This window comes from Argentina silus (assembly GCF_951799395.1).
Source record: "Argentina silus genome assembly, chromosome: X".
NCBI classification, from domain to species: Eukaryota; Metazoa; Chordata; class Actinopteri; order Argentiniformes; family Argentinidae; genus Argentina; species Argentina silus.
This window is the reverse complement of record NC_139653.1, coordinates 712,094-725,400: the sequence shown is the minus strand read 5'-3', so window position 1 is coordinate 725,400 and position 13,307 is coordinate 712,094. Positions and strand designations below refer to the sequence as shown.

Below are 13,307 nucleotides of genomic sequence, written 5' to 3'. Positions count from 1 at the left end.
AGGCGTTTTCCTGACCGCAGCGGCTGGAACAGTCCATGTTTCGGGTGGTGAGGGTCCTTCATAATCCTGTAGGCTCTGGTCCTACACCTCCTGGTGTACAGGACATGGAGAGGGGGGGTTGGAGCTCCCATGGTTTTTTCTGCCAGGCGTACCACCCTTTGCAGAGCTCGCCTGTCCTGGGCTGTGCTGTTACCGTACCAGACGGTGATGTTGCCAATTGTCATGGAAACATCAATTATCACAGTTCTGTGGACAGATAGAGTCGGAGACTTTGCCATGTATGGAAACTAACTGTAACAAACTGTCTTGGCGGGGTCATTTTTATTTCGATACATAGCAAAGTCTTCGACACTGTCTGTCCATAGGCCTGCATTGAGGAAGATGTTATCCGCCTAGCCACATGGGGGCTACATCATCTATAGCTTTCACTATACTATAGGCTAGTATAATGACATTGCTGAAAGGGATGCCTTTCCCAGGATAATGATGTGCCCAACTGCCCTACAGCCGCATTAGGTTAGGCCACTTTGGAGAAGGAAAGCCCCTCCCCCTAGCATTCCAAACAGGACAGGAGGTGTGGTGTTTAATAATGGTAACTGTCATGACAACATGAATTGACAGGTAACTGTACACTATTTCACATTATTTGGGATATTTATAATGGGTTAAAATGACCTGAAACAGCTATTTTGCCTGGCAGCTGACTTAAAACTCCCAACTTGTCCCCATTGTGATGGTGCAGTGGCCAGAATGTTTGACCTCCCTAGTTATGGGCCTGTTATGTCCAAACTTTGATGCTCTGTGAAAATCAGGTAAATAATCCATAAAACGGCAATGGCATAATACGTCCTCCAATACCGACACTGTATGTACTGTAAAGCTTGCCCACAAAAGTTTGCATTGGCAATGTTATCGGGACGATGGCAAGTCCTGGAATTGTACAATATTCTATGAGTCTTAGTCTTTACCTCCCGACCTTTCACCTAGCAGTGCCTTACACACAACGCAGAGAGTCTAAATTACATCTGCTAGGGAAAGAGGGAGTCAGGGGACTGGTTACCGTAGCAACCTAGGACCTTATCTTCAAGGCCAAATTCCTGTAAGTGTCTTCGACTGGTATATATTATTTGGAAGAAGTAAATGTCAGAGAGAGAGAGAGAGAAAAAAACATCTGCTGTTAACATAGAATAAAGTATACCCTCTCCAAAAGATGTCGACCTCACATCTCTTTATTTCATCCCATAGCAAAACCTGAAACCTGTTGCTGCGGAAGAGTTACACAACTATCTAACACAAGGGGAAGATAATGTATCTGGTGGTCATTACTGTCCAAACTTCCAGCAAAGCATGATTTGCGACATGATTTGCGACGTTCATTCACTATATATTCAGAGGAGAGTAGCTGTTAGCTAGCTAGGAAACTCAATGCATAAAATACATGAGAATAGCCAGGAATGGATGTAAAAAGTAAATCAAATTAATCGGTTTAATAAAGCATGTAGAGGCTAGTACTGTGGCCATATCCCACACCAAATAAACCCACTCTTTCAAACGAGAGAAAAATATAGCAAAACATTTTTTTCTTCTTTTGGCTCTATTTGGATTTCAAATCAAACAATGACTATGAGGTTAAAGTAAATATTATCAGCTTTTACTTAAGGGTATTTGTGTACATGCTGGTTTCACCATTCAGTCATTATGAAGTGTTTTGAGTGCCTGGTGCTTTCCCAGATCCAGCAGAGTGTGTAGAGCATAGCACTACAGTTTGCCTAACAACAGAATAGAGGAGTCAATGATGCTCTACTGTCACTGCCCATGCCCATCTGGAAACACCAAAATCATACACCAGCTTAGTTTTTGTAGATTTCTCCAACACGTTGCCCCGGAAACTGCTGACCATGGGCCTCAACCCTCCTATCATTCCTAACAGATAGTGGGTTTGATACAAAGGACAATGCAATACCACCAAGACCATCTCCACTGGCTCACCACAAGGAGCAGTGGTCTCTGCTGTGTTGTTACACAAACGACTGCCAGAGCACAGTCCTGAGACTACCTTCATCAAGTACTCAGATGACACAGTGATTGTGGACACCTCCAACTCTGAGGACAAGCTCCAGTCTACTGTCAAGCATTCCTGGACCTGAAGGTGGAAAAGATGAAGGAAGTAGTCACTGACTTCGACGAGCACCACCCCCCCTGAGGCACCTCACCATCGGAGCCAAAGCAATAGAAAGAGTGGAGGAGTATAAATGTGGCAGTCAAGGCTGTTCTTTCTCTGCAAGCTAAGGACAGTGGATGTCAACCGCAAGCATTTTACACCTGCTTCATTGAGTCAGTACTGACCTTCAGCCTAACAGCTTGGTTTGGCTCTCTAAACAACATCAAGTAAATAAAGCTGGAAAGATTGACACTACATGGGACAAAATCATTGAGAAACCACAAAGGACCCTGAATCATCTCTATGAGGAGCGGACAATCAAGAAATAAGAACACAAAATGGCCCTTCCCTCACATCCTTTGAACCACCTGTTTGAAACATTGCCATCAGGACAAAGACTGAGGTCCCTTACGTTTAAAACTAGGAGATACCTAACAGCTCTGTGTCAACATCAGTTAGACTAATGAATGAAATGCATCTTGGGAGATCAACAGCATTAGCAAATGCATACTGCTCCTGATTAAAATATTTTGTAACTTTTACCTGTATCACTGGATTAGATAAAAGATGAGCAAAGACTGATAACACCAGGAGGAAGTGGTGTGAGAGCTGACATTACACACAGTATGTGTTACTCAACCACAGGGATTTAAACACTTTGACATCAGCAGTGCAGGTCAATGCTGTTGTAAGTGTCAGTATCAGATGGTGTGTGTGCAGGGAAGCTTAGTTTACCATCAAGAGGTAAGGCTTACCGCTCAGGGAGGAGGACCATCCATGAGGAGATGTAAGATCCGACATACAGGATTTACAGTTTTACATTTGGCTTACCGTACAGTGTTGTCCATGTGTGACACAGTCAGGTAGGCGGCCAGGTTAGCTGTGTAGGAGGAGCACACGATCAGGGTGAAGAGCCACCAGCTGCCCATGACAATACGCAGTGCCACCGAGCCCAGGATGGAGTCACCTCCTAGAAAACACAACAACAACAACAACAACAACAACTGATACACAATACTTCATCCTCCTCATAATGGTTTTTCCTTGACCCTGTAAAATGACGAAAAAAAACATTACGTATGGTCCTGCATTATAATGGCATACAATACCATATAGTATACCAATGCTTAGACCCAAACTGTTTAAGTACCTCTCTTTTCCTGTTCTTTCTCCCCTCTGTCTGAGTGTCATACCCTCTTTATCTTAACTTTCCTTGCGGCCCAGTCATTCATTTCCCTCTCTTTCTCTCAAAATTCTCCTCCACATTCACAATGTTTACTCAGGCAGCAGGAGGCAGATCCATCCATTAGATAAGGCTTTTTCATCTCTCTCTCTCTTTCTCCCTCCTTCCATTCTCTCTCCCTCCCTCCCTTCCTATCTCTCTCTAGCAGGGGTGTAAGTGCTGTCTTCTCAACAACACATGCCCTAAAACAGCAGAGGACAGAAAGCGCATGAGGGAATATCAATATGAATTTTCATTTCAAAGAGGAAAGCTGTATAAATGTCATCTGAGAGATTCAGGGTATGACAAAAAAAACATATTTGTCTCAAAGTGTCACAATCAATGCTGCTCCTTGAGCTGTTGGTGTTGTGTTTTTGTTATTGTTTTATTGAATTTGCCTCAAGTCACTTAAACCAAGGTCAAAGGGTGGTGGGAAGTTCTCTGTTCTTGTGGCAGAACTTGACCTAGTAAAGCAAGGTCATCCTAAGGTCAATCCCCCTCTCAAATAAGAGGCAAAATAAATAAATTGAACAGGCTGTAACAGCACCATGAACCTAACAAAACCTTGCCAAGAGTTAGAAACATCAATCATTAATTTTTCTAAAGAAATAATTCATTCAACCATCATGCCAAATTGCAATACCTCTTCACAATAATACAGTTTATGCCAGCCCAGTCATATTTATCAAAGACTTGTGTCATCTTCCAAAGACACACACACACACACACACACACACACACACACACACACACACACACACACACACACACACACACACACACACACACACACGCCCTTGAGTAAAACAAGAAGTGCCAAAAGAAGCAATCGAGGACGAAAAATGGCAGAAGGAAAAAATGTAGAGAACTTAGCTTTTGTTAAATATTGTGTGCATTGGGCTTAAAAAGGTTCAGCGGCAGTGTGCCAGACTTTGATAGATGCTGTTGAGGGCTTAGCAGTAGTTGCTGAAGGAGCCATTTATCCACATCTAAGATGCCTGGATCTCGACCAGACTCAAAGACTTGATATTCTCGCAGTCAAAGGTCAAAGGCACCTTTGAAACGCTATAGAGGGGGCATCATGCTTCAAAAGAAATCCGTCCGTCCGTCCGTCCGTCCGTCCGTCCGTCCGTCCGTCCGTCCGTCCGTCCGTCCGTCCGTCCGTCCACCTATCTATCTATCTATCTATCTATCTATCTATCTATCTATCTATCTATCTATCTATCTATCTATCTATCTATCTATGTGTACTATTGTTACAGTACCAAGGGATAGTGATGTCACCACGGTTACTTTTTGATGATAACAAAAAATAACATTTTTCATTCAAAGCCACTTTGAATATATGTTGAGAACTCAGATGCTGATCCTTACACTGTTTAGCCCAATGTCCTTATTCCAGTCCTGCTGTTTGCATGAAGCTTTACTTTCCCACAATATTCAGCAACACATAGTTTATATATAACAGTATATATATAACAGTATAACAGTATAAACAGTATCACCTTGCTGCACAAAGGCTCCGTAGACAATCCAGATGGCGCTCTGGAGGGAGGTGGACACGGAAGGGCTCTGGTGGCCCCCAGGGGGGTTCTGGGAGCACGCCGACTGGACACGGCGCAGGATGAAGATCATGACGCCCACCACAGGGATGGCGGCGGCGATGCAGGCCCACACGGCCAGATCAAAGGGCGCCAGGAGAGAGAAAATGTTGATCTTTTCCTCGGATTTGCTCATGAGGATCCCTATGGAGTAGTCCAGGTAGCGCTTACTGAAGTCTATCACGCTCTCACGCTCCGGGGTGATGATGATGGCCGACATGGCCAGGTCTGCTCTCTGTGGGATGATGGGATACACAGAAATCCCATGTACATGTGATGGACAGGGTTTCGAACCCTGAATAATTTTACTCTGAATTCTGTACATTCATAACAAAGTTTGAATTCAGTGTTCTTCAGTGGCCTTCCCTGTCATCAGATCTGAATCCAATAAAACACCTTTGGGATGTGGTAGAATAGGAGATTCACAGTTTGAAAGTGCACCTGAAAAATCTGCAGGAATTGTGAGATGCAATCATGTCTTCATGGACCAGAATCTCAAAGGAATGTTTGCAACATCTTGTGGAATCAATGCCATATAGAATTAAGACTGTTTTGATAGCAAAGGGAGGCCTTACCCAGTATTAGTATACTGTTCCTAATAAAGTGTTAAGTGAGTGTACATTGCCTGTGTAGGTGATATATCCAGGGTTCTCTTTCAGTCGACTCGGTTCGACCCCTCACTATGGGACACGCACTCTTGTGTACCTTTCGCTGAAGACCCCTATTCAATCACGCCTGGTACAGGCCGCTGACAGTGATGCCATTTTCATCTTTTCCACTGTTCACTCTCTGACAGTCCAAAGCATATAGCCAATAGCTATAAGGTAACTTCACTGTTCTACTGAGAATCCTATGATTCTCTTGGGGCGTTAGGTTGTCTCTACTGGATTCCTGCAGCTCAGCTTGACATTCTGAAGAAGATTATCGAAGAATTTGGTCAGCCAAGTTCGACAATTTCCACCTCGCGAGCATCTGTTAACTTTCTGAGCTAGCAGGCTAATACAAGAACGTTGTTGAACCCCTGCTAGGTGGACGATAATTTCTTATTATTATAACTTGCTAGGTCCCTCTTGTAGGCTATGGCTAGAACTTGGACAGTCGGCTAACTAAGTGACGAGTTGTCTCCAGATGGCTGAGACCTTGGCTAGCTTTGACAAGCGAATATTTTCGCGCCTAGTGTGAGAAATATTCGCGCCCTATTCACAGGAAGCTAGCTCATGTTTTTACTCCCCCGACTACTGAGCATTTACTAGTTTGATGTAATTCCTAGCTAGTTACTTTGTGTAATAAACATAGGTACCTTGTGTAAGTTTCGGCTAACGACTGGGACAGTTGACTAGCTGGCGCATTCATCGTCATTACGACTTGAGCACGTGGCTAATTTGACCGTTGCTAGCACAAAACAGCAACTCTGCCAGTTGTTCGCAGACAATTGATATGCTATACTATCTTCCACCATTTTAGTGTAGCTTCATTGCTGTAGTACTGTGGTGTGTGGATGACTTTTTTTTCTCTAGGGAGATATTACTATTTTGGTGGTTGGCCCCACTAAGGCTGGCTATGGGGTATATGTAAGATACTAAGATATTTTTCATTTTAAGTGGTATAGTTCTTGATATTTCTTTTAAATTCCACCCCTCAGGTCTGCCATGGCCTACCAGCCCGTTTGCTATTGCTGTGGTTGATGTTTGATGTTTGATGTTCCAAACTGTTGATTTTTGCAAGCCTAAGATTTTGGCAAGCCCTTGGGGATGTTTTTCAGCCTAATAAAGGCTTCCTTGACTTTCATTTACACTGCTTTGGTCCTCATGTGGAGAGACACCAATAGCAGACTCCAAAGGCAAACACAAAGCCTAGAATCAATTCTAGACATTGACAGCTCTCTTATGACTGCACAAATGATGTGACGTAACACACCTGACTAACCAGAAAGACCTGTCAAGACAATTGTCCCATTACTTTTGAGTACCCTGAAATAGGGAACAGATCTCCACTGCCCCATTACTTACACAGGGCAGTGTATAACTGAGTGGCCCTTAATGAAATCCATAAAAAATTGCAACAATGAATTCAAGTGATACAGCAAAAGTGTTTCTTTGGTTTTACTACAAAGCATTAAAGGAGCAGGGCGTAAGTTTGTTGGAAATCTGCCACCTCTGGACAGTGCATCAAAATTCAGTTTGAAATTTCAAACAACAACATCATTGCTAATAATAATATAACCCCCCAAATAAGAATATTCAACTTATTCAGTATTAGTACTAACTTGATGAAGACATACTTGCATTTGAGCTTCTGTTATTCATTTTTTAATGAATTATTGACATTTGGGGGATTTTTTCTTTCAAGTAGGTGTCAAGTAGGCTGTGTAGATTATTGGGAAAAAATCCTAATCTAATGTATTTTGATTCTAGACTCTAGGAAAATAAAAGATGAACATTTTTAAAGGGGGTGTAGACTTTCTATAGACATTGTAACTCTTAACAATACCTGGATGCTTCAATTAACCCCACTTCATAAACAGCCACATCCTACTAGGCTAGTTAGTGCTAGCTAGCCAGGGGAGGACCAAAGTGGCTGGGCAACAGGCAGAGCAGCAAACAGCCACCCAGGCATGGACCTCCAGACAGACTTACCTTACCGATGAGCTCTCCGATCATGCCATTCCACGAGCCGTTGGGCAGAGGGGAGCCATACTTGCCATCGTCCACCTGGTAAATCTCATACTTGAAGCCCAGAATCTTAGCCAGAGCATCCAGAACATCAATAGAGAAGCCTTTATAGCGCTTGGGTTGTCCAAGGATGTTGTCCGCGACCATAACGAAAGGTTCCTCCTGTTGAAACAGGTACAGGACAACACCAGTGGGTTAAGAAGTTCCAAAACTTTCCAGCAATATATGACAATGTCTCAGCTAGCAACATATTACACATACAGCAACATATTACACATATATATCCAAAGCTTGAGTCTTTGCTGCACCATACTGTAGTATCTGTGTATCAAATCACAGGCATATCATTTGTCAAGTAATGCTTTCTGATACGGTTCAGGTCAACAGTTCAGGGAAGGTCTTCTATTACATTTAGAAACTATGGTGACTTCTTTATGAAGACCAGCTGCACTGCGGAAGTCAAACTTCATTTTCATGAAGAGTTTTCCTGGGTGGCTATTGACCTGCAACACAGTGCTATGGAGATGCTCGACATTTAATTTGCCATGGCTCTTCTTTATGGCTGGAGGTGTCAGGGCAGAATTGAATGAGTGGGAGAAGGAGCTAAAGAGGGGAGCTGCTTGGATGGTTGGAGAAACGACTTGATTAAACGGCACTGCCGAGTGTGAGCTGAGCAGAACTTATGTGAATAAATATGGAGCAGGTATATGTTGTGAGAAGAGAGGAGAGGAGAATGGTTTGTTAGCTGTCGGACTACCACCAATGATGAACTGTATGGTTGAGTTTGGATTTGATGTACTATAGGATACCACAAATCAAGAAAGCAAGATCGAGAAGACTGTACAAATATGTCCTAATCCTAGAGCAGAATAGGTATCTTCTGTGACCAAGTGGTGGATTAATTGATGTCCATATGACTGTAGTTTTATTCATCTGAGTGAAGCCTAACCCTCTACAACTGAAATACTGTTTAGTGGTGTCTGGAAGTGTCCAACACACAAAAAAAATAAAATGATGCAGAAATGTGCAATACCTTTCTAAATAATGCCGGTGCAGATAGATCCACTCTGCATTCATTATTTTGATAATGCTGGAGCAAATACTTTGAATGTGTAACAGTGCAGCTTAACTTCTTTAGGCCAAGAACTGTGTTTGTTGATTTAAAGTTGTCATGATGCTCTTGGTGTTTGAGTTGCAGACTAAGAAACAACCAATACATGGCACTACTTACCAGTAATGTAACCACCTTGAGTGTCACTCCTTGCATACCATTCTCTATTCGGCTCTCCTTTAGACTACCATTCAGACCTCGAGTGGAGTTCCAAGTTGCAATCTGAGCGAGAGAGAGAGCGAGAAGATTTGCAGTAGCGGGGACAGACCACGGAGAGAGTATAACATATCTCAACAAAGTATCAGCAACATAATTAAACAATCAATTATCTTCAGTGAAAACACAAAGGGGGTATTGCAGTGCCTTATCTAATCACTCTATTTGGCATTAGTGTGACTCACTCATTTTAAGAAGCTCAGGAAAATGGCCATGCAAATGTATGAGCTGGTCACCAAGGCAACAATTGCAGCCTCTAGAATAATATCAGGGCTTTCTTCTCAATCCTGCAACACTCGCCCTGCTTACAAACACACCACAGGGCCACACAACTTAACATAACAGAAGATAGGATGGTATTTGCTGTAATGATGCTATAACAAACCCCTCAATAAATCCCACTATGTCCCACTACAGCATCAGAATCATGCTGATGTACCTTCTAGCTTTTGACCAGTGGAGGCTGGCAGAGGTAGAAATCGGAGGACGGGCTCATTGTAATGCATGCATTACAATAAGCCTGTATTCGGATTTGCCACCAGCCTCCACTGTTTTTGACCCATAGCCTACTTGGGAAAGTTTTTGCTGTTGAATTCTTAATCACAGCTGCTAGTTGGACAAAGACTGTCAAAGAACTGACACATCTTTGGGAGCAGCCGCAGGGACCGAGCTGGCATGACAAGAGTGCTGGCCTAAGGCCAAACAGCAGGCCTTCCTCTATACAAAGCCTACCTCAGCCATGGCAGATACTCTCTCTCTCTCTCTCACTCTCCAAAACCTTCATATTGCCCACAGCAATACAGCTTGGCTACACCCATGGTGTGCGAAAAGTAGAATAAGTTTCTAGACTCATACAAGATACAGTATAGGGGGAAGTTTCAAAAGTAATTTAAAGTCCCATGTCTCACGCCAAAGAGTGTACTTAGGAATCAGTGGAGGCTCCACAGAGGAGGAAAGGGAGGACCATCCTACTCAGTGAATTTCAGAAAAACATAAACTAGTGAAACATTTAAAAAGTTATGCTTTTTAGATACAACTATACTAAATATATTCACACTTACCTGATACCAAATACTTGATTAAAACCAATTGTTTTGCAATGAAGGTCTACAGTAGTCTCAACAGCACCCTCTAGGGTAGCACCATGGTGTAGCCGGAGGACAGCTATTTTCTGTCCTCCTCTGGCTGCATTGACTCCAATACAAAACCACCTTCCATATACTTACACTGTAATTATGATGACTTCCGGAGGACGTCCTCCAACCTATCAGAGCTCTTGCAGTATGAACTAACATCTTGTCCATTCAATCAAAGGATAAGAGAATAAGAAGTAAGAATAAGAAGTAGGCTACTGAATGCACACACACACACACACACACACACACACACACACACACATTACAGCTAGGATTGCAGTGCACAAAGTGTGGAAAGTAGTTGACTCAAAGAAAAGCGAAAGACAAAAGTTGAACAGTTTTGAAGAAATTAATATAGAGAGAGCTAACTATTTTTTTTAATATTATTTTGTTATGATTATTTTTTTGTTCTTCTTAGTTTACCTTTCACTTCTTAGCTAATGCAGCTAATTTAGCCTACGCAACAACCTTATTCAACAAGGAATGCTTTTCATGTTAGCAAGCTGGCTTAGGCTATCCAACACTGCAGCTCCTCTGATTCAAGGTAAAAGCTTAAGCTTTCGGTTTTATTAATTTATTGCCACCAGGGCCCGCTGGTGTAACTGTTTGCTGTTGCTTTCCATGATTGCAAACATTGATTGGAATTGCAGGTTATGAGCATTAGTTCTAGTTTTTTAACTATTGTTAATATGGTGACAATGTATGCTGTGTAGAGGTTATTGTAGCGGTTATGGTATGAAGGTTTGGCTTGGAGAGGTTTTTGTCACAGACAGCTGTTGCACTAAAACTCCCAGGTGAAGGGAAAAGGTGAGAGGAGGAAAGCGCATGGATGAAAGAAGGAATTATACAACAAGCAAAGTGATGATGTGGCTGATATGAAATTGAACTGTGTATGTGGGTGATCAGATCAGTGACCTTGATTACTCCAACCAATCTCTCCTTCTGTGCACCTGTGTTATAAACAGGTAGGTTGTAGCAACCTCATGGTGGGTATAGGATGGGCAAATTCTATTATCCTTCCCAGGCTGGGTATGTAAATATCCTAAAACTATCAATGTTACATTGAGGCGGGTAAAAGGAATATGAATGATAGTTATCCAATATGCTGTAATAGAACTAAATGCCGTAGGTATTTAGTGGGTTATTGGTGAGGAAGGTTCGGTGTGAATGGGTCTACCCACTGAATTCCTCCCCAGCAATTGCAGAGCTCCGGACCTAGTAGAAACCCACTAGTTTAGCTGTGCGTTTCGTGTGCTAAAAAAGCTAAAAAAAAAAAAAAACACACACATTTGTGAGGCAAAACAAAAAAAAAATCCATGTGAAACCCCAACAAACTCCTTTTGATTATGAATAGTAAAAAATGTTGCTGTCAATTTTTCTCATACGGAAAATTAAGCTTAACAATTCATTTATTTCGGACTTTGTCGTTTCTTTTCACTGGCACATTGGCGTTGCTATTATATCCGTAAATATTTGATCGTTGCTACTGTATGCAAAGACCTAGGTTACATCTTCGGCGTGAATGGTACCGACCCACTAAATTCCTGGGGAGGACTTTTGATGTGAATCGGTTCAAGGCAGAACCCCACTAATCTTGAACCAACTAAATTCCTAGGTAACTCCTGTTCAGTTGATATGAGACACATGGCCCTGCCCTTTCTCATTAGCTGGTTTGGAGAAAAAAAACACATGACATGGGAAAATAAGAGACTTTGAAATCTTAAAGAGATAACCATAACCTTACACTGAACCATGAGACCATACAGGAACATAAAAGTGGACCCTTCCGTCTCTGCCCCTCATGATGTTTCGTTGGAAATTAAGTTCTCAGTAAGGAGGGCGAGACATTTCTCCCAGCATGGAGGCAGAATAAAAGAAAGAAACCCTGGTGAGCACGACACTACTAGTTTGACACAGCATTGCCTGCTTTTACACTGAGCACTCAAATCATAAGAATAAGAAACTGTTCAGGGGCCTCAAATGTGTGGATAAAAGAGAAGGAATTGCCTGTTGGAGCAACAACAGAGCATTCTTTCCATAATTGAACAACCTTCTTAAAGTTGCCTGTAGGAAATTTGGACAAAGAAAGGCATATCACATGTTGTTCTTTGAAAGTAGACACAATGGAAAGATGGGTGCACATTATCATAAGATGTGAGGGAAAGTTAATTCCATTGCAGAATCAGATCAGAATCAGAATCAGAATCAACATTTATTTGGACACATACAGGAAATTGACTTGGTGAGGTTGGCATGTTGAATTTCTTCAGCTGCCGCAGGAAGAACATCCTCTGCTGGGCCTTCTTGATGGTGGAGGTGATGTTCTCCGACCCACCTCAGGTCCTTTGAAATGATTGTCCCCAGGAATCTGAATTCGAGATTCAAGATTCAAAGTGTTTATTATCATATGCACAGTAGAAAACACGTTTCCCTGTACAATGAAATTCTTGCTTTGCTGTCCGCAGAATGCCAACCAATGTAAAATGTACAATACTAAAAAATATACAATATATACTAAACAAAATGTACAAGATAACAAAATTTAAGGCAGCATGTGATAATAAAAAAGCAACAATAATAATAATAAAACAGTGCAAATGTAAACAGTGCAATTATGCATGTGCAAACTGAAAATGACAGTCGGGTTCAGTTATATGAGGTAGTACAGTTATATGAAGTAGTCAATGATTATAATCTCCTATGCGTTGTTTAGGAGCCTGATGGCAGTGGGAAAGAAGGAGTTCTTTAGTCTGGTGGTCCTGCATTTAACACTTCTGTACCTCCGGCCTGAGGGTAGAAGTGTGAACAGTCCGTGCTGGGGGTGGGTGGGGTCCTTGAGGATGGAGGCGGCTCTCCTGTGGGTGGACTCTGCGGTGGTAGATGCTCTGCAGAGAGGGCAGTGGAGTCCTGGTGATTTTCTCAGCAGTCTTCACCACTCTCTGCAGGTGTCTGCGGTCCATAGCAGTAGTGCTGCCATACCACACAGTGATACAGCTGGTTAGGATGCTCTCAACAATGCAGCTGTAGAAGTTGCTGAGGATCTTGGGCGACATGCCAAACTTCCTCAGCCTCCTCAGAAAGTACAGCCGCTGTTGGGCCTTCTTAACCAGCTGTGTGGTGTTAAGTGTCCAGGTGAGGTCCTCGCTGATGTGGACGCCCAGGTATTTGAAGCTGCTCACCCTCTCTAC

General features: G+C 42.5%; 1 protein-coding gene across 1 annotated transcript in view; it reads right to left on the bottom strand.

Annotated features, from left to right (window-relative positions):
• The window catches only part of grid1a (glutamate receptor, ionotropic, delta 1a), a gene marked incomplete at both ends in the record, with an annotated part of 336,048 nt that overhangs the window by 8,770 nt on the left and 313,971 nt on the right, over positions 1-13,307 (bottom strand). Inside the window, 4 exons of the mRNA XM_083695162.1 lie at positions 2,993-3,131; positions 4,889-5,219; positions 7,621-7,818; positions 8,888-8,989. Coding sequence (XP_083551288.1) covers positions 2,993-3,131; positions 4,889-5,219; positions 7,621-7,818; positions 8,888-8,989 — 770 coding nt within the window. The remainder of the gene's footprint in view (positions 1-2,992; positions 3,132-4,888; positions 5,220-7,620; positions 7,819-8,887; positions 8,990-13,307) is intronic.